The 22,569-nt window shown below is 32.2% G+C and overlaps 2 protein-coding genes across 4 annotated transcripts; both read left to right on the top strand.

The window, feature by feature from the left end:
- Nucleotides 1-7,543: 7,543 nt before the first annotated feature.
- LOC131608193 (protein WALLS ARE THIN 1-like) lies at nucleotides 7,544-10,069 on the top strand. The gene is made up of 5 exons (XM_058880119.1): nucleotides 7,544-7,831; nucleotides 8,007-8,069; nucleotides 8,356-8,920; nucleotides 9,005-9,156; nucleotides 9,674-10,069. Exons 1-5 carry the CDS (start codon nucleotides 7,611-7,613, stop codon nucleotides 9,885-9,887), a joined length of 1,215 nt encoding a protein of 404 aa, XP_058736102.1. The 5' UTR covers nucleotides 7,544-7,610; the 3' UTR covers nucleotides 9,888-10,069.
- Nucleotides 10,070-12,140: 2,071 nt separating this feature from the next.
- On the top strand, nucleotides 12,141-19,789 carry LOC131603880 (uncharacterized). 3 transcript variants are annotated; one of them, XM_058876326.1, is made up of 13 exons: nucleotides 12,141-12,399; nucleotides 16,346-16,584; nucleotides 16,865-16,938; nucleotides 17,171-17,330; nucleotides 17,418-17,442; nucleotides 17,545-17,634; nucleotides 17,906-18,077; nucleotides 18,172-18,245; nucleotides 18,376-18,445; nucleotides 18,524-18,595; nucleotides 18,672-18,805; nucleotides 19,093-19,166; nucleotides 19,267-19,789. In XM_058876326.1, exons 2-13 carry the CDS (start codon nucleotides 16,392-16,394, stop codon nucleotides 19,329-19,331), a joined length of 1,203 nt encoding a protein of 400 aa, XP_058732309.1. In that variant the 5' UTR covers nucleotides 12,141-12,399; nucleotides 16,346-16,391; the 3' UTR covers nucleotides 19,332-19,789. The 3 variants fall into 3 exon arrangements, with proteins under 3 accessions (XP_058732309.1, XP_058732308.1, XP_058732307.1); XM_058876325.1 differs by having other exon boundaries at nucleotides 16,298-16,584; XM_058876324.1 differs by having other exon boundaries at nucleotides 16,293-16,584.
- The last annotated feature ends 2,780 nt before the right edge of the window (nucleotides 19,790-22,569 follow it).

Below are 22,569 nucleotides of genomic sequence, written 5' to 3'. Positions count from 1 at the left end.
AGCACGTTAGTCCTTTCCGTCCATTCTGTTAGTCAAAGTCAATTTGTAAGCCCATGTGGCACTGACGTGAATGACACATGGGTTAGATCAATTCTATGACGAATTTAGCGACGCAAGATCCATCACTATTTTTTTCTGGGTTTTGATAATGATTCTTCATCTTCTTCCACAATTTTTTCTAATTTTCACTAACAATTTTTCCATTCTCACCCACATCCACGTACCAATTTTCATCCACCATGTACATATCACTACCATTAAATTTTCACTAATTTCAATCCCTCATTTACAATAACAAATATCATGGTGAATAATCAAACAACTTCCTCGTTACTCATTAACACAAACCAAACATAATCCATGAAGCTACAACATAAAACCAAACTCAAAATCACCAATCAAAACCTTAAATACAAATTCAATCTTTCAACAAACTAACTGGTAATTTTGAAGAATAAAACAAGTGAAATAAAGGAAAGAATTGGAAAAGAAGAAAAAGAGATCGAAGCAAGCTGCCGCAACCCCGACTTATTACCGAAACGCGGCATCTGCGACAGCGATAACAACACCAATCTAGCACCTCTTGTTTTTCGATGAAACACCATTACAATTTCAAGTTCCAATCTCAATTGAATCAAATATGTGAAAGTTACATAATAAAAACGAGAAAAGAAATTTCAGGATAACAAAGAATCCCAAATTTTCGTTCTTTCACAAATCTGTGTTCTTCCCCAAATCTGGGTTGATGAATGTGATGAAGTAGTGCTTTATGGGTTTTTCTTGATTGAGTTCATATAAAGCATATACAAATAAATAATACAGGATATTAAATTGGGATTTTTTTCAATCACAACCCTAAATCACCAACATCAAGCAATCACGACAAGCCATATGAAGAGTTCAGAGAGAAAGAAAAGGATGTTTATGGAGAAGAAAAGGCTGTTTATGGAAAGAAAAGGATTTTTTTCAATCACAACCCTAATTCTAATTTTATTTTTAACAACATGGGTTCTGGGTTGATTAATATGAATTTCTAGTTTTTGTTGGCATTGAAAGGAAGAAGATGATGACTAGATGCAAACCAGAATGTCACGTATGCAAAAGTAAACACGGTTAGTTGAAAATGAACGGAAAGGACGTAAATGAGACGGTTTGTAGAATTAAATGATCTAATTGGTCTTTTTAAAAATTAAGGGACCAAAATGGACCCCGAGGTAACATTAAAGGACGAAAAAATGTATTTTGCCTAATTAAAAATATCTGAGTAGTAGAGTTTTGAACCAGTAACAATAAGCTTTCTAAGCAAAGTCTTAACCACTGGATTAGAATCAATGAATTGTGTATTCATTTCGGTAATAAATATATATTTTAATATTATTGTATTGTAATTTTTTAATTATACCTCCCAAATTGAGGTCCCCATTTTTTTAGACCCTGGGCTCTAGGCCTGTTTGCCCTGACCCAGGGCCGGCCCTGGATAGTCCCCTAATGACATGTGGGCTAAATTTTTTTGTTGATTTTTCTCTTTTCTTTTTTAAAATTTTCTTTTCTACTAATAGTTAAACTTTGAATGTAATATTTAAAAAATCTCAAATATTTCATTCAACTTATGCGTAATGGAAAATTATTTTGACAAAATAAAATAGACCACTACCTAATTAAAATAACAAACTCTTTGGCCAATAACTCCCTCATAGTTAAGCATAAAGTCCAAAAATATAGCAATTCTATAATTCTATTAGTCATATAGAATTTCAATTTTTTATAAGGGATATTGCATGCTTGTCCGTATATTCTAAGTTGAATGAAATATTTAAGATTTTTAAAATATTACATTCAAAGCTTAACTATTAAAAAGAGAAGAAAAATAGAATTGAAAAGAAGAAAATTAAAAAAAGAAAAAGAAAAAAAAGAAAAAAAAAAGAAAGAGAAATTTAGTCTACATGTCATTAGGGACTATCAAATGCAAAAGGGGGCAAACTTGAGGGCCAAAATCAAGCAATTGAAATTTAGGGGGCCAAAATAAAGCAATTAGAAAACTTAGAGGACCAAAATAAAGCAATTGAAATATGGGGCCAAAATCAAGCAATTGAGAAATTTGGGGGGAAAAATTGCATTTAAGCCTAAAAAATAAATATTATTGTGTTAGTTTAAAAAAGTTATTAGTCTCTTTAGATTAAATATTTTGTCTAATTTATTTAATTATATAAGAGAATCATTTGTTTCATTCTAAAATACACCAAAAATTTCTGTTGAATTTTTCCATTTTCACTCTCATAACTCCGCGTCTTTCGAATTGTCGAAGCGCCAACTTTTGTCTCTTTCTTTCTACTCGTTGAATTTTAAAAATATTTTCTTGAATTCTCTTTAGAGAATTATGTTAATTTCTCCTCGTTTGAGTTGAGAAATTATCAAGTATTACTTTTTTGGATTCTCTTTGGTCAATTATTTTTCTCTTTGTTTGAGATATTATTTTTATTGATCAAATGACCATTATTGATTTCTCTTTGGAGAATTATCTGAATTTCTCCTCGTTTAAGAAATTATTACGATTGGTCTTTATACGAAATACAATGACTGATTTTTATACCATATTCGAATGATCTTTGAACCATCAGAGGATGTATTTCTAGACTGATTATCTACCGTGCAAGTAGTAATCGTACAATATAGAACTGAACTATTTTATCTTGGAGGCGTCGTGGTTGAGTGACTGTTTTGCATAATTTTGGGCAGCACCGCGAAACGTCTTAAAAATAACGACCCAGTCTGTGACTTGATCTAATAATTTCTTCTGTAAAAAATTTTCAAAATCGTAAAACAATAATTTTAAAACGTTCCTAAAACTACCATGACTACCGAAGAATATTAGGAAACAAGCTAGCCAGATTTATAGAATAATCAATTAAAAGGGCTCCTAATTGATTAGGTTGCGATATTGCTCCATAATTTATTAGATAAATGTTCTAATCAATAAGACAACGAGATTTCACTTTCCTAATAGAACAAAATGGCCAGTTAACAAATGGCCATAAATGATTTTAAAGAATATTTTGAAAGAGATAAAGTTTGTAAAATATTTTTAAGTTAGTGTGTGTTCTGGATTGGGCCGACGCTTGGCCTAAATAGGTTGCGAGGCCCAAATCAAGCCTAGCCAAGGATAATATCCAATCAAGCTCCTGCTCGCATGAACCTGCACCTGCCCGACCACCGAGCAAGAGCCACACTAGGTTAAAATTGGTAAGTTCATGCCCACACTCGTACTCGCCTACGAACGAGCATGACCACCTTCGGGGTGTCAGACCGACTTATCATGAGAAGGCATCTACCCGCCCGACACCCACGAAGACCCTCATCCTTGTAGGGTTCCTTCATCTTCAACCCTCCGAATAATATAGAGTCTGTACACCTCGGAGAAGACCGCATCTCCCTAATACTTCAGAGCAGTTGACCCAGGATGGAGACTATGTGCTGGTCTCCGCTACACATGTAGATTCTGGCAGTCTCTATATTGGGCCTGGGCATCTAGTCCAATATGGAGATCTTGGCCCAATGCTGGGGACTATAAATACACTCTTTCGCTAAAGGGACAAGTATTCATTCATTCTTACTCTAACCTTTATACTTGCAATCTAATTGCTCTTTCTTCTCACTTTGGCATCGAAGTACCTTGCAGGTACACCCCCCGTTCTCAGAAGTCCAACAGTTTGCATGTCATCGACGATCCATTTTGATTAGGTACGATCAGTGTATATATTACTTTACTACTATGATAGCTAAGCCTTTATAAAGGAGAAGAAATTTTACCAATAAAGGAAATATTCCATGGGTCGAGGCCTCTCTAATCGATTAGCCTGCGATGCTAATTGATTGAACCTAGATAATTAGGAAACAAGCTAACATGATTTAGAGAATAATCAATTAAGAGGGATCCTAATTTATTAGGTTATGATATTGCTCTATCATCTATTAGATAAACGTTCTAATCAATTAGACAATGAGATTTTGCTTTCCTAATCGGTTAACAAAATGGCCAATAACTAATGGCCATAAATGATTTTAAAGAAGATTTTGAAAGAGATAAAGTTTGTAAGATATTTTAAGTTAGTGTGTATATTACTTTAGTACCATGAGAGCTACTCACACTTAATTACACATTATTGATCCTAAATAGGTAACATTATATTAAGGCACAAGATTATGATAACTTTCATACACTATGGTTCCTTTGATGTTGATATTTTCATTTGACTATCTTTGCTCTCACCAACGAATTATTCTTAGCTTCTATTTTTGACAACTTTAATCCTTTTATACTTTGATGATTTTCATGATTACATTGCAATCTTTTTGTTATCACCAACATAAACATAATCTTAGTTAATTTCACATAGAGCAACATGATATTCCAAAAGGTGTAAAGATAATCATGTGTAGTCTTCATCTGAATCATATGGGAAAACAAACTAAGCATATATGGTTTGTTGTTAAAAAACATACCCTTAAATTGAAAAGAGTGCAACCCTACTACTTTATTTATGTTTCAAACCATAAGTACAAGAAATTAAGTTATGGTTATTTGCATGCCCACCTTATTAACATGAAATTAAATGTTAAACTAAAAAGCAAGTGTTAACTATAGTAGTGTCTCAAATTTAATGAGTTCCAAGACCTAAGGATGACCTCGATTTTGAGTTCTTCCAATTTATAGGAAACATGCGACAACTTCTCGCATATTCTATAGGGACCTCACCACTTGAGAAATAGTTTCCTGATTATGGTCGATGCCAATATATGCTATAATACCAAGACACCTTCGTCATTTCTCTTATAACTACATGAGATTTGTACCTCATCGAGGATATTTGTTTTTCTGTGACTTCTGGGATGTGGGTCATTTAGCGAGCTTTGTCGAGTAAATCTGCATCATATTTCAGGTCTATTTTGTTCTCTTCTAAAATGAAATGCTCATCACGCAAAATGGATGTGTCAATTTCCAATATCACCATGGTGTCTAATCCATACACCATTCTGAAGGGTGTCTCATTTGTGAAGGAATGAATTTTCATGTGGATTTTCCCATATTATATGGTTTACTTACGACTAGAGTGTATTTTTAGCTATCGTTTTACCTTCTTTGCCTTGTATTCATCAGATGGAAGTTGTTCATTTGCCAAGTATTTCATAATGGGTGTAATGCAGCCTTAGCGTCTAATGTGTCTATGGTGTTGAAAACTCTATTTTTTTTGTTCGGGGAATAGTATTTCTTGTATCACCATCTTATTGTGTCTTGGATTTTTGGTGCTAGCATGTTTAGTCGTAAAATCAACTCTAGAGTTTTCCTCCCTAGGCACGTAAGTTACTTAAAAGAAATTGAAATGCTTTGCTAGTTCTTGAACCTTATGCAAATATTTCACAAATTACTGTTCTTTATTTTGGTAATCTTTGACGACTTGACTGGTTACAAGTGGAGAATCACTCCTAACTTTGAGGTTGAAAGCACCCACTTATCTAGCCAAAGTTATTCTTAAAATCAGAGAATCATACTTCATTTGATTATTACTATCTTTGAACTCAAATCTTAGCGTGTACTCGATAATGATATCTCTCATGCCATATAGTATAACTATGGCCCTATTTCTCGTTATATTAGATGCTCCATCCACCTATAGGGTCCACTCGTAGGGAGTGTTTTCTTGTTGGGGAGGTGAATTCGGTCAAGAAGTTAGCTAAACTTGGGATTTTGTACTACCTATGGGAAGGAAATGTATGTAATATTCTAGCAACTCTATCGACTACAAGATCATTCTTCCTGCTAAGTTTGGCTTTTTAACACTTGGCGCATTGGGTAATTGGTTTTACCATGATTTTATGGACTAGGAAGTAAGGCCTTAACTTCCTTGCCTCGTGTTTGGTTTGGAGGTTAACCCATGTAAAAATCATGTTTGGTTGTAAGAATGATTATGGGCATAACCTATTAAAATATCACATTTAATATACTAGAAACTCTCTTGTCACCCATTATCCGCAACTCTCGCTCAATTTTCACATCACTCGTACCCTATTATGCTTGGGTCAGACCGTCCCTCATCAACTTACGAAGCATAGGGAATATCGCGTCCTTAGGAACTAATGGACTGTAAAGATCAGTGAAAAGTGGGAAATCATATTCTATTGAAAAATAGGTGGAATAACAGTTTCTACGTCCCACGTTCTTAAGAGGTGGAAAACAGGCATGCCCACCCCATTTAGACCCGTCCCGAGAAAGCCCATAAAAAATGGGACGTGGAATACATAGTAGAGGATGCAAACCTAAAACCTGAGACCTCTTGCGTGCATTGCACATTTTAAGTCTAAAAATGCATAAAATTATGTTAATACTCGTGCCCGCAAAAGCCCACAATAAAAATGGACTGGGGCGCGACAGACATATTAGAGGTTGAGGGTCTAAATCCTTTGTCTGCCCCGCACTAAAGTGCGGAAAAAATTGGCATGCCCAACGGGCCGGGCCTGTTTTGCCACCCCTAATATATATTATTAGTCTTATTTTTTACCAATGGATTTGAACATATATATGAGGCTTTTAAGACATATTAATTGCCATAATTAGTCTGTCTCATACAAGATAACAATGAACTTGATTTTCATTAATTAGTAATATGCAGACAAGTAGACATTGTTCTTAATGACCATTAATTGATCTTGATGACACATAATGTTTAGGTCCTATATATTTTGTTAATCATCAAAGGAGTAAGGGGAAAACTCATACGCATTTCACCAATTGGAATCTAGTCCTACACTAGTGAAGTAACAATGATTTACTTTTGCGAGCATATTTGACGCCCACCATGGAGTCTTTGTAAAAATGACCTAGGCTTCAAGTTCAAGCCACATGACGCTACTACTAATGGATATGATTAAAAATAAGCTATTTTAGATGACAATTGGTGACGATGATAAAGAAGATGATGCGGTGATGATGACGTATGAAAAGTATTTGTTACTCCATCTAAAATCACATGTTTGTTCAAAAAAAATCTAAAATAATTGATCAAGAAATTAATTATTAAATGAACATTCAAATAACTTAAATTTTGCCGGTATATATCTATCACTCACTCATGAATATTTATTCTTTAAATATTAATTTGATATGACTTGTTATTAATTAATAGAGGAGAAAGTTGTAGGATGTGTATAGTCTATATCAATTTCAACATTTTTATCTAGATACATTGTCATTTATTTACAATAATGCTATGAATGAAACAAATTCTAATTACGACGTCTTTTTAGTTTAAAAAAAATACCGGAAATGAAAACTATAATATGATTTACCTGTTAACAAGTTTTAGTTTTAAAAACGGTAAAAAAAACCTGTTTTGGAAAACAATTTCTTAAAGGAAGTTCATTGAACAAACTCTAAAGTTTTTATTTTTTAAATATAGAGAAAAACAGTTTTTAAAAAACCTTTCAAACAAGCCTATATATTACCTCTACTTTCATCTTCTCTTCACCACCTTCTACCTTTATTTTACTAAATCTAAATTAATTGTTCCATATTCTATATACTTTTTATTGATAGTGTGACAATTATTTTTCCAACAATGGCTGATTCAGGTTCAGTTTCTACAAAGAGAATGTGGTGTTCAATTCCTGAAAAGTTTCAGCTGCATGCAGCCATGTTGGCTTTACAATTTGGTTACGCTGGTTTTCATGTTGTCTCAAGAGCTGCTCTTAATATGGGAATTAGCAAATATGTTTTTCCTGTCTATAGGAACATTATTGCTCTTCTTTTACTTCTTCCCTTTGCATATTTCTTCGAAAAGTTAGTTCCATTAAATTTTTGTGTATATTAATTATATTAATAAAATGATAAAAGTTTGTCAAAAATACAGTCACATGATATTAATATAACATATGTTTTTTTAAGTATTAGTACTATATGTTTATTTTATTATAATCTATAATTCTAACCTTTTCTTTCTTTTTCTTTTGTTCAGGAAGAACAGACCACCGATTAATTTCAACTTTCTCTGCCAATTCTTTTTTCTAGCACTTGTTGGGTATGTCTATATATATTGCAATGGTAAAAGAGTATATATATATATATATATATATATATATATATATATATATATATATATATATATATATATATATATATATATATATATATATATATATATATATATATGACGTATCATATGAGAATGACATTTTTATATGAAAATATGAGAATGAATCTGAACCATTAGATTTTAAAATAAATGATGTAGATTATGTGTCAATCTTTTTTTCTCTCTCCTCCATCGTATGTTTGATAACAATTTTGTATGTTGTATAAAATAGGATTACAGCAAACCAGGGTTTTTACTTGCTTGGTTTGGAGAACACAAGTCCAACCTTTGCATCAGCAGTACAAAACTCTATCCCTGCCATAACATTTCTCATGGCAGTAATTCTAAGGATAGAACAAGTGAAACTTAACAGAAAAGATGGATTGGCAAAAGTAGCAGGAACAATATGCTGTGTAATTGGTGCAACAATAATTACATTATACAAAGGTCCAGCAATATATACTCCAAGTAATCACTTAAATAACACTTCAACAATGATAAATGAAGTAACAACAACAACACCAATGATTGATTTTTGGAAAATGTCACTTGGTGATGCTAAGGGAAAAAACTGGATACTTGGTTGTGTTTATCTTTTTGGACATTGTTTATCTTGGTCTGCTTGGCTTGTGTTTCAAACACCTATCCTTAAGAAGTATCCAGCTCGTCTTTCTGTCACTTCTTTTACATGTTTCTTTGGTCTCTTGCAATTTCTTGTTATTGCTTTGGTTTGCGAAAGAAATGCTCAAGCTTGGTTATTTACCTCAAGAGGCGAAATTTTCACTATTTTATATGTCGTAAGTTATCATTATTATTATTATTATTATTAAGTTTAAATATAGTTTTAATCATCCAGTTTTAACATCTATTGATAATTGCAGGGAGTGGTGGCATCTGGAATTGCATTTGCAGTACAAATTTGGTGTATTGATAAACAAGGTCCTGTATTTGTTGCTGTGTATCAACCTGTTCAAACTTTTGTTGTTGCTTTCATGGCTTCTATTACTTTAGGAGAAGAGTTCTACTTGGGAGGGTTAGTCTTACACCTAATTAAGTTTATTAATTTGAATATTTATGGTAAATTTACATATCAATTATACAATTTATCATAAAAACTATACAAAATTTTCATCTTATACAAATTATCTATTATTTGTTAAAGAGGCTCACATAAAATAAGATAAAATATAATAGGTATATATAGTTGATAACTTTGACCATACATATTTGTTAAGGTAAACACTTTGGTATCCTTAACGTGTTTGATTGGGTAGTTATCCATAACTTTATTAAAATAAATTAGAACTCTAAATAAATTTCGCTTACAGGTACTTGTACGTACTAACTAAAACTCATAGATAACTAAGAATTTATCTTCTTTTTTTTTTTTAATGATAATTTTTGTTCAATTTTTAAAACATTGACTCATATATCATTTTGTACAAGTTTTTTTTACCTTCCATCTATATCTATTCATTAAAATATACTTTACATTTTCCCTATTTATTTGTTGTATTTTATTCATATAATAATGTTCCTTTATATTATAGGATCATTGGAGCAATATTGATAGTTGTTGGACTATACTTTGTTTTGTGGGGTAAAAGTGAAGAGAATAAATTTGCAAAGGAACAACTTGCAATTGGATCATCCACTACAGAACATAGCAACATTAGGTCCACAAGTGATGCTAAAGAACCACCACTTAATGAACCACTTCTCTCTTCATCATCGGAAAATGTTGGAATTAAGATATTAAATTAAGCACTACTTTTTTTGTCATGAAGTTTGTGTGTGATGTGATCCAAAGCTTTTTATTTAGAATGTGAGTTTTAATGGAAATATTGTAAGAGTATAAGTCAATTAAAATGGGGCCTTAGAGCTTTAGGAAACTAGCCTCATATAAATTTATATATGTTAGTTGATAAATTTATGGTTTGATTTAAGGAAAGAAATTGTTTGAGATTTTCATATGTTGTTCATAATTATTATCATGCATGACGTGGATAGGATGACCATAGTGAGGCATATAGTTTCGTAAGGCTTTAATTGGTTACTAGTCTAGGCTGATCACAAACCCAAGAATAGAGAAGTCCATCCATGGTAAGGCTCAGTCTAAGAGCATGCATATTAAGAGCTCATTGCCACTACGAACTTAAGATCCACACTCAAGCATCGCCCAGCTCAGAGGATTGTCCATTGTCAAATATAATCGAATGGTCTCTGGCGTGTCATATTTTATCGACTTAGACGTTGGAGTAATAACCTTATAGGTCTTCCCCTTTCGGCCCCACCATAGAAAACATGTCGTCACACCATCCAACCTCACACATGCACATCTATTATTTATAGTTCTTGATCGGAACAGTGGCACTGTCTATAAGATTTAACTTTAGTTTCTCGCGAGTTCCCACAATCAAATTTTTCTGATCCCAAAGTCACAAATCACTATAATTATCTCCCTTAAAAGATGATGAAGACGTTTGATCCAGCTGTTGAGATAACCATAGGTTTCCCAACTCCAAGATAATCCCTTTTTGTTATTGTCAATCCAATTGACATTGGATCATCTAGCAAGAAAGAAATGGACAAAAAAATCCACCATAAAACTATTTGGAATCACTAATGTTAACATGGAAGAAGGAAGAGTACATACCTATGTTAGGGTTTTGAGATAATGAGAAGATGGATGTGATTCCCAATGTGACGCTTCCATTGGTTATAAATGTTAGGGTCTTGAAAATTGTGTACATCGACATCTTCATATAGCTAGGGTTACATGATCACAAATGTTTTTACCACTCTTATTTGTTTTTATTTTCACATTTTTCGTATGTTTTTATTTGTATTTTATTAGGCATGGCAACAGGGTTGGGCCAAGACGGGTATAAACATTACCAGCTCTGCCCTAACCCCAAACCAAGGCAGGGGTAACAATTTATCTCCCGCCCCTAATAAAGAACGGGTTTCCCCGCCCCGCCGCTAAACAAATAAATTATATTTTTGTTTTAAAATGTATATTTTTTTATAACAATAAAAATCAATAGTTAAACTAAATATGTTTTCATTTTAAGAATAATCATAATACTTGATCATTTATTTTAATGTGTATTTTAAAAAATTGAATAATAGGCGGGGTAGGGCTGAGGCGGGTGCGAGGCGATTACTAGTATCCATCGCTCCGTCCTCGTAATTATAAATCGAGTTTTCCCTGCACCCGTCCCAACCCAACCCCTAATTAAATCATTTTTCAAAAGTAAATTTTTTATTAAACTATTATTATTTTATTTTAATTGTGAGACTCGTGCATTGTAAAAAGAGTTATTGCACATGTAATGTTAACTAATAGACCTACAATTTTTTCTTCGTCAAATCGAAATTCCTATTAAAATAAAGTCCATTTTAGATAAAAGCATACTTAATGCTGCCGATTATATTTGAAATAAATTAATTAAAATATAATGACACGGTGTAAAACTTTTTTACACATTCAATAAATTTCAACTCTTGATTTGTTAAAATTATTTGATTTTCATTTCAATTTCTATTAAAGTAATCCATTTGAATGATGATGATTCATTGATGATCTATACTTTTTTACACGGAAAATCCATACTAATTAATCTCTATTTAAAAAGGCATGCACACATGATTAAATTGATGCAATTATGCTTTTTTTGGAATATAATTAACTTTATCATAATTTAATAGAATTTATAAATGATGATATATTTTTTTATGAGATTAAAATGTTAGTGTAAAATAATTTTAAACCATCATTCAATAGCATTTTATTATTTAGACATATTATATAAATATTTTAAAAATAAAAGAATAATTTAACAAGATACATATCCTGCAATGATTAACAATTAGTGCATTTTTTTTTCTTCTTATTTTTATTCTACTCTAAATGAAACTAAATTATTTAGTAAGTTGTATATATAAAAAAATTTAAAGGATAAAAAAAAAACTAGAAACACATAAAGCTTGCAGCGGGAAATTAAAAAGCGGAGAAAAGAAGAAGAAAAAAAAAAGAAAGACGAAACCAAAAAGCAAAGCAATCAAGTTTAAATCATTTTTTAAGAGCCGAAAGCACAAACAAAGAGTTTCCAACTATTTCTCTCTGTTTCCATTTTCCGTTTTTCTATTTCTCAATTTATAATTTCTTTTCTCTCTCAAAAGAGAAAAATGGTACCAACCGCTTCAGGAAACAGTGATCCATTGTTCACTCGTAAATAGATCTGCGTCTTCTCCACCATTGCCTTCATCTCAGGTACTTGCATTTCTTCTTTTATTCGATTCTTCACTTTTATCATGTCTTTGATTTCTCTTAATTTTCCGCCATTTGTTTATTACTTGTTCTAATTCTAATGTAGAATTTGTAAGCATTATATGAAAAATCTGTTTCTGTATGTGTTCAATTTTTCACAAATTTGTGGTTGGATCATAGAGTTCGTTTACATTTTCTTTCTAGATTGAAACGTTGAATGCGTTTGCATAATCGGTGGTTTTTGTACTTGTTTGCCGATAGGATTAGAAAAGAATAAAAAAAAAATGCAAAGTTGATGAGATTGAGAGATGGTTACTTTGAAGTAAAGGAAAGTGAATTACTCTATTCTACTCAACTGCTGCTTGAAATAATAATAATAATATACAATAGAAAAGAACTCTTGGACGGATAAACGAGTTTCACTTTTATTTCCCTTTTTAACACCGGAAGTAGATCGTACATTTTTTAATCCTGCATTGTTTGTTTTTTGTTATTACAAAATTGAAAATTAACAAAGTCATGAGTTATGCAATAAAAAAAACTGGTTAACTAGTGATATTTCATTTAAGGTTTAAACGGTTAAAATTTTAAAGTATAAATTAAAATTATTATTTATGATTTTGATCAAACGATCGAAAATAAATGTCGTACGCATGATCCGTCAAATTAAATTGACTAAGGGAATCGGATTTCAAATATGAGGGTGGGGTAGATGCGTTTTAAGTCAATACATTCTCATTATGCTTTAATCGAGGTTGCGAATCCCAATACCTGCTTAATAGCTGTAATATTAGTACTAAGTATTTTCTTATAAGTTTAAAGTGGATGATATTTAGTTAAAATTGATTAAAAAAATATTAATTAGTTAAATAATTGAAAAAAATAGTTATGTTGATTAAAACTAAAATAAGTCAGTTATTTTATGGCAATTTTTTTTCACTAAATTATTTCAGGATAGAGAGAATAACTAAGACTATTTTAAAATATTTTTTTGTCTTTCAGGATAGAGAGAATAACAAATTTTTAGATATATTTATTATTATTATTATTATTATTATTATTAAATATACTGTTATTAATACTATCAATTTATTTTGAAATGTGAAGAATAAACATTGAATTCATTTATATGCAAAAGATAATTGAATAATATTTATATACAAAATACACATTATTTAAATTACTAATTTTTCATAATTTTTGTAAAAAGTGTTAGATGTTTTATACCCAAAGGTCAAAGGAGAAAAATATTAATATTTACATTCTTTCATTTATTTACAATTTTTTTAATATAACTAAAAAATAATTAAAAATTGCTACATTAATTTGCGCGCAAATGCAGAGACTAATCTGCATGCCCAAGACCGGGATCGAACCCAAGACCTCTGGTTAAGAGGGAAGAGATCCTTGCCATCTCACCCAAGTGCTCTTGGGTTATATATCTACCATTTTATTTACAACATTTTTAAATATTAACCTTTTGAATAATTAATGATACAATTGAAAAAATGTCATAAATATAAAAAAAATAAGGTAGCTTATATATTTTTGGTTAATATTGGCATTACAAAAAAACAAATACAGTTGTATTAAAATTAGATTTCATTGAGTATTAATTTATGGGTCATGCTAACATGTGCCCTTAGTAGAGCTGTCAATATGGGCTAACCGGCCGGCCTGTTTAGGACTGGGCCAAAAAGGTCTTGTATAATATGGGCTCGAGATTTACTACCCAAGCCCGGCCCTAGATGGGTTTCGGGCTACCCGGCCTTAAATGGACTTTTTTATTTAAAAAAATTAAAATAAAAACTCCATAATATTTATTATAAATAAAATTAAAAATTATGTTATTTTAAACGTAATACATTTTTAAGTACTATATTATCTCTTATAAATACAATATATGTCTAAGAGTTCGTATGGCCCAACTTTTTTAAGTCTTAAAAGTTACTTTAAAGTTAAAGTTAAAAATAAGAGCTTTTAAAATAAAGTTAAAGTTGTTTGGTTATAATTATTTTTTAAACTTTAAAATTATTTTCTAAATTTGACATTTTGATGTCATTTGATCCTGACCTCATATATATTTTGTTGTATTAACATATATAATTTAGTGTATAGTATAAGAAATTAATAATATTATTATTGAAAATCATTATACAATAAAAAAAAGATATAATATACAAAATGAATAAAAGTTAAAAAATATTAGTATCTACAAAAATGATCATGTAAACAGAAGAAGAAGAAGAAAAATATATAATTCTAAATGTTATGAACCATTGAAAAAATTGAAGAAAAGTGTCTTCAATGAGATTCGAACCGCGACCACATATTTTAAGCTTCTAAAAAGTTGGTTTCAACTCCTTTTTTACAAACTCCTTTTAAAAAAATGTGTTTGGCCCTCCATCTCCTTATAAGGAGAAAAAAAGTAGATAAAAAGTTGGGCCAAACAGTCTCTAAATTGTATAAAATAATACTTGAATATTTATTATAAGAGAAAAACTAATATAATATGATGAAAAAATGTTGATTATAGTAATGTATAATATTTAAAAGAGAAATATTGAATAAAATAGAGATAAAATTTAGTGAAGTGAGAAAAATCAATATACTATTTTGGAATAAGATAATATAAATATTAATATATTTTTTTTTTAATTTATAATTATGCGGGCCTGATGGACTACCCACGGTCCATATGGGCTAGCCCTAATGGGTAGCGGGCTTTTCAGGGCTGGGCTAAAAAAACCCTGAAAAATATGGGCTCTAATTTTAAGACCCAAACCCTATGATTTTTCGGGTCTGGCGAGCCGGCTCATATGGGCTAGTCCATTTTGACAGCTCTAACCCTAAGGACACAGGTTAATATACTATAATTAGAAAAATTAAAGTGTAATAAAATCATATTTAATGTTTCAAAGAATTGAATATACGCGTTCCAAAAGAATATTTTTTAATTAAAGTATCATTAACAAACACATGTTAACATTTTCCTTAATTTATTTATTTTCAAACAAATAATTTTTTTTCTCTATAAATATAACTTTTTTAAGTACATTTTTTTTAAAGTCCTTTTAAAAATAATTTTAAACAACTTTCTTCAAATATTTTTTATGTCAAAATTACTAATCACCAATATCGGTTGCACAAACGGCATTGTGTAGAGACTAGAGAGACAAAAAATTAAAATTTTTTTTTTATAAAATTAACATATTAAAAAAAATCATTTCCATAAACATATGGTTTATCTTTAATATTGAGTGTCAATTTTAATTTATTTTATGGAACTTAGGAATTGAGAAAATTGTATATTTGTAGGTATACAAACTTATTTAATCGTTATTTTTATTTTTTTTTAGTTCTCATAAAGAAATTTAAAAACAATAGAATTGAAACGATGAAATGAAATTCCCCAAGGAGAACGATCAGAGGCATCAAAGTATGATATAGTAAAGGTAGACAATCCATTCCCAACCACCAAGCCTTCTTAAGAGAATATATGTTGATTTTCATATAAGAAAAAGCCATGACTAAAAAAACTATAAAAAGTGAAACATCTACTATTCTTCAATCACATGATTACTTTTAACCACGAAAGCTGCAAACCTCCACAAAATTTAAATTACTTGTTTTCTAAGCATCACTACTTTTATAATGGTGCATTATATATACACCGTACTTCTGGTGTTTTATTTTTTCTAATAATGTCTTTTGAATGAAATTTCTGATTTTATTTTTATCTAGTTATTTTAATAGTAAGAATTTATCCTTTAAAATTGAACAAGTGTAAAAGTCTTTCAAATTCGAACTCGGATCAGTACAATCAAATGTAGTCTTAGTCTTAGTTAACTGTAATTAACCTCTCATGACAAAGATGATTCTTTCCTGCAATCCAGTACAGGGGAATAGAATAGAAGATATTAATTGAATGACGGCCATTTCTTGTCAGCACCATTCATTCATGACCTGCGTAGCGTTGCTGTATTGAAGAAGTTATGGAATCTGGGGAAAGCAACAATGGTAGCGAGCGGTGTATCATATCCAATGATTCTTCATGGTTCAGTCAATTCCGAAATGCCTCCAATCCTTGGATGGCAAGATACGCCTATGCCTTGATTTTTCTCGTGGCTAACCTCTTGGCATGGGCTGCTCGTGACTATGGTCATGGTGCTTTAACAGAAATGGAGAGTAAGTTTAGAACTTTCTGTTCTTATGCTTAAGTTTTGCCATTTAGTTTGTTAATTTTGAATAGCATAGAGGCTTGTATGTTCATCTAATCTACTTTATAAGTTGATCTTTTTCAATTTTGGCAAATCATTCAATTTAATCAACAGATATTCTTGGGTAAACCTTATGTACCTATATTAGGCGAGTAGATCGAGTTCCGTTCAATCTATAGTTATTTTCATTGGGCATGTTACTTTTGTAAGATGCCACTGGCTTTAAATCTAATATGTTGGTCCAACAGGATTAAAAGGATGCAATGGTGGAAAAGACTGTTTGGGCGCTGAAGGCGTCTTGCGTGTGAGCTTAGGTTGCTTTGTATCCTTTTCGGTTATATACATGAACTTGGACACTACAGGTTTTGTTGTATAATCTCTGTTCAAAAAGAAAATTAAGAATTTAATTAGTTAGCCTTTCATATTCATTTATAGTGATTAAAAACAGGTGACTTCTCTTTGAACAAAGTGTTATATCCTAACCAAGTCACTTTTCATGTAAAGTCAGTCGCATAGTCCTACAATGTATAAAGTGAACCTTAATCCAAGTTCAGATTTTTTATATCATAATGTTTTTGTCAACTGCGGGCACTTCTAAACTGAACCAAATGAAAGACAGATGGCACTCTGGATGGTGGTTAGTCAAGATTCCTTTCTGGGCTGTCATGACTGTCATACCATTTTTTCTACCTTCTGGCTTTATTCAAGTTTATGGTTAGTAAACTTTATCTTTCAACATGTGATATATCAAAAGCTTGATGTAGTAAGTTAGCCATTCCTTTGATACATTTCTTTTGCCAGGAGAGGTAGCCCATTTTGGTGCCGGGTATAGTTCTGCATCTTAATCTTATAAATTATTTCATCACACTTTTTTTCTTCTTCAAAATAATAAGTGATTGTTCAAAGTGTTTCACTAATTCTATTTCAGGGTTTTTCTCCTAATTCAATTAATAAGCATAATCAGCTTCATCACCTGGCTGAATGATTGCTGTGCTTCTGAAAAATATGCAGCACGTTGGTAAGATTTTTTTTTTTTTTTCAGTTAGAGAAAAATAGAAGCACTCAAGAGTCTAGCGGGGTATAACCAATTGTTGTTTGATCGGTGTTATTTGAGCTAATCTACTAATTTAGTATCAACCTAATATTGTGCTTGTGCATTTGATTCTTTTTTACTTGTAAAGCTTTGATAAGCCTGACAAAACAAGTTGATCAATATATTTAAGATGATATTAGGTGTAAGATTCTGTTTTTTTTTTAAATGCTTGCATTAATCATCAAATTCCATGCAGCCAAATTCATGTGATGTTATTTGCAACTACTGCATATGTTGTCTGTTTGGTGGGGATTATTTTGATGTACATTTGGTATGCACCAGAGCCTTCTTGCCTTCTCAACATTTTCTTCATTACTTGGACTCTAGTACTTGTCCAACTCATGACCAGCGCGTCTCTGCACCCGAAAGTATGTGCTATTTGTGGTCATATTTTACTTGCTCAATTCATTTTATTGTACAAAAGTGTAACTTGATTTGGAATTTCAACTCTATATGCAATAGATTAATGCAGGTATTCTAACTCCAGGCCTGATGGGGCTTTACGTTGTCTTTCTTTGCTGGTGCGCTATTCGAAGGCAGGCCTACCTATTTTTTGCTCAACAGTTTTGTGTTTGGCTTTGTTCAATTTTTATTTATGCAACCTCTCTTAATTTCCCCTTGTTCTACGTATTTTGAATTTGAGCGTTCGAATATTTTTGTATACAGTGAACCTGCTGGAGAAAACTGCATCAGGAAGTCAGACTCTGCAACCAAAACAGACTGGCTAAGCATCATTGTATTACTTCTCTCTTTTTGCTTTGGAAATTAAAGCATTTATTTTAATTGTTGGTTGACAAATGAGTGTTGTTGGCAGAGCTTTGTTGTAGCAATACTTGCACTTGTTATCGCGACATTTTCAACAGGCATAGATTCCAAATGCTTTCAGGTTAGTTATAAAACTTTGAATTTAGCTTGAGTTTTATCCATAGGTTCTCCAATAAGTATCTTATATATCCATGCAGTTCCGGAAAGACGATACACCAGCAGAAGATGATGTACCATATGGTTATGGCTTCTTCCATTTTGTTTTTGCCACGGGCGCTATGTATTTCGCTATGCTATTGGTTGGATGGAACAGTCATCATGCTATGAGAAAGTATGATCCTCTTACCCGTTGTTCTCATAATGAAGTTTTTTATGTGTCTTATTTGCACGACAAAATATGAATATCTCGATCCCCGACACCGAGTAATTCAATAAGCTAGCACTGAGCAGTGCCACCTCAAAAATATTGTCACTGAGATTAACTTTTTACAGCTTCTCATTTGTAGTGCATGTATATAGTAGTAGTTCATTGGAATTTAATAATGTTGTTCATTTGGTGCACACATAAATGTTATAGCAAGTTGATGATATCATTGGTATGCCTTCATTCTTCTACAGATGGACAATTGATGTGGGCTGGACCAGCACTTGGGTCAGAATAGTAAATGAATGGCTGGCAGTTTGTGTTTATTGTAAGAAAATCAATGTCCTCTCCATTATTTTTTTTCATTGTCAGATGCTTAAAAAGTAATTTATTTGGCTTATTATTCTTACAACAATGTGTTTTGATAGTATGGATGCTGGTAGCTCCAATGATATGGAAGTGCAGACATGCTGGTTCTACTGGAGAAAGTTGAAACACAACCATCCTAGTTATGAAATTTTGTTGAGAGTTATTATGATCTTCAGAGAGTCCCAAGTCTCAGCTGTACATATAATGGACTCCAGCTCTGCAGATAGGAAAAAGGATTGCAATTATAACATCCAGGAAATTTCTTAAACAGAAAAAATGATTATTCTTTAATGGGCACTAAATGGAAGCAGTGTTCTGACACGTATGGTGGTTGGATTGGATTTGTGTTATTTCTGCATGAAGATATATAGTACTTTCACTCTATGAAGGGATTATTATGAAAGAAAACTACACTCTTACCTGTACATGTATCAATGAGGGAGGAAAATGTTATGTAAAATAATTTAATAGATGTATTTTTCAATCATAATTTTTTTAATTCTTAGACTCATTGATAGAGAAGTTTTGTGTTAGACTTTTCATTTAGCATAATAGTTATGCTTTTAAATGGCAATTACTATATCAACGAGGACAGTTAGGTGGAAGTTATTATATTATTAGGAGCAGTTAGGTTTTATTAATTATGGGTGTTTATTATCTTGAAATTTGATAGCAAAAGGGAAGGTGCAAATCCTCATCAAAGTTATGTGATTATCTTTATGTAATGAAAGAGATTATTCATATTTACTACTTCTCAATATTAGTTGGTTTCATTGAACTATTATTTGAGCAATTCTGATCCAAGATTTTATGGGTGTGCTAAAAATTTTGGCATGAAGATGTATGTAAATTTGATTCCAAGATTTGATGAAATAAAATTTATTGGTGATTGATTTAGAAACAACAATATTTTGAGGATTTTGACTAGCACCTTTTTCGGTTGTTCTTACCATCCCACATACTTTGATAATTTGATAGTGTAAAAAATATTTCTTTCATTTTTTCTCTCTCAAAATTTAAAGTTTTAAAAAAAAAAACTTAAATAGTCTTTTTTTTTTCCCGGTAAGTTGACAAGTTATTGGTTTTAGTCCTTAAATCCTTTCCTCGTCGTGAAATGAGCAATTGAGTTTTCACTCAAATCTGACCATGATTCCATGTTCTCGTTGGACACAACATAAAAATTGAGCCTAGCAGATCCTATCAATGATAGTGCAAAGAGCTTACTCTTTGTTGTCTAATCAGTGTGGTAGTAATTCAAGTGGCCATCAACGACTGCACATGTTTGTCAGAATCCCCTTTTTCGTCGTACTTCTACAACTTTGGAGTTTTTTCCAGCAATTTTGGTATCTGATTGTCAAGATACTAACACAAAAAGGATGTTTCTACTAGTTCTTCAGTCTTGTCTAGTGGTTCTCTATCTGTTCCTTCTGGGTAGCATGACTACCTCGACCTACTCCAGGACTGGGAGGTGGAGTTTGCTTCCTCTGGCTCCTTTGATAAGTCAGGGATCTCGAAGGTGCATCTTTGTAAAATGTTACTGGCTCATGTATGATTGTATGACTCCTCTAAGAGGCTTCCTCTGGAATTTATGTTATGTAGGATTTCTTCGAGGCAAAGCAACCTTTCTTAACATACTTGCAACTTTTGTTGTCGGGCCATATTATACATGTTGCTTAACAGTTCATCCGCACCTTGCACGCCGAGGTTGGCTTAAAGCAACTTGAATCCATGTAGCGATTCTGGCGCAAGTACTAATGCGGTGCCAGTGACCTAAATAATGGTTCGCCTTGGTGGATTAGCAAAATATCACTTATAAACATTGGAGGTGGAACGATAATTGAATGTGGTGGAGTTCTCACAAAGATCTGATTGCCTCCATTTTAAGGATGTGATTTCCAGTGGCTTGAGCAGTAGTGGCCATTTTGGGCAAGACAACAGAGCGAGTGGCTCTAGATCCCGCCTTTATCAGAAGATCCTGAAGTTATAGATTTGTAAATTGAAATTAGGATTTAATTTGCTACTATAGTAGATCAAAAATAGAGAACTGGTGCTTCGTTTGAGGAAAACTGTATTCTCTAGGTTACAAGAGCTTCAATTTGATGAATCAAGAGTTAGGTATTTGGACGTGGAAAACGTGGGAATTAAATGTGGATTCCAACAGACGGCACCAATGTTCAGTTAAAGAACCACAATTAATCGGAGATTAGAGGTTGCGAGAAGTAATATTGGAGTTAAGCTTCCAATGCGGGAAGAGAGAGATTAATGATCGGTAAAATAGCAAGTGTACTATTTTGCCTCTGTATTAATAAAGGGGAAATTCCCCGAATGTCGAATCTCAAGGACTGCTTGACGATACAAAGTTTTATCAGTATTTCAATTAAACAAAAGTTCAAAAGGGGTTTTGGTTGGTTTTGCAAATAAAGTAAATATACAGAATAATAGAACGATGAACAGAGTTGAGTAGGTTTCTAGGGATGGTGAATGATTTGATCATGTAACAAATATAACTATATCTTGCAACAACGGTTTGTCCAATTGACTATCAGTTCTTAAAGTTTATTATTCCCAAGTCCTCAGGTAATAATTCTTTAATCCCTCAACCTAATCACTATGTCCATAGAAATTACGGTTGACATTAAGCTTTCCAATACCAAGAATATTCTAATTATTGAAGGGTATTCCTAGTCCTAGGTAATATCTACTAAAATATGTTCTCAGACAGATCATGAACAACAGCTTGTCCGGCTTAATTGTATCACACAAAATCAATTTCCGTTTGTCCGACAAAAAAGTCAATAAAACAGCCAGAGAACAAATCAATATAGAACAAACCAAATTATCATTGCAAAAATATAAATTTATTCATTACAGATCAAAATCGGGGTCACCCCCTAGCATTGGGGGGTTTAGCTACTCATAACAATAACAAAAATCATAGTTTGAATTGTAGACATTACAGATAAACAAAGGGGATCAGATCTTCAATCGCGAATGCTCATGGAAATCTTCAATCCTTGCTTAGAATCTTAATTCTCCAGCTTCTTCAATGTATTTTCGCACCCAAAACTGTCCATCCCTTGTCCCAACGCGTTTTCCTCCTTTTATTCCAGCGTTTCTGGGCTTTTTAGACCAAAAGGCCCATGACAGTACGTGCACACGCGTGTGGGGACGCGTTTGGGACAGTAGGACACGTCCCGGGACGCGTTTGGGCAGACGGAACGCGTGTGGGGACGTGTTTGGGCAGACATGCATTTTTCCTTTGTATTTCTTTCTCCTGGGACGCGTCCCGGGACGCGTTTGGGCCAGTGGTACACGTGTGGGGACGCGTGTGGCATGCATGAACAATCAGGGACGCTTCTGGG

This window comes from Vicia villosa, linkage group LG5, assembly GCF_029867415.1.
Source record: "Vicia villosa cultivar HV-30 ecotype Madison, WI linkage group LG5, Vvil1.0, whole genome shotgun sequence".
Classification (NCBI taxonomy): domain Eukaryota; kingdom Viridiplantae; phylum Streptophyta; class Magnoliopsida; order Fabales; family Fabaceae; genus Vicia; species Vicia villosa.
This window is presented reverse-complemented; position numbering and strand designations above follow the sequence as displayed.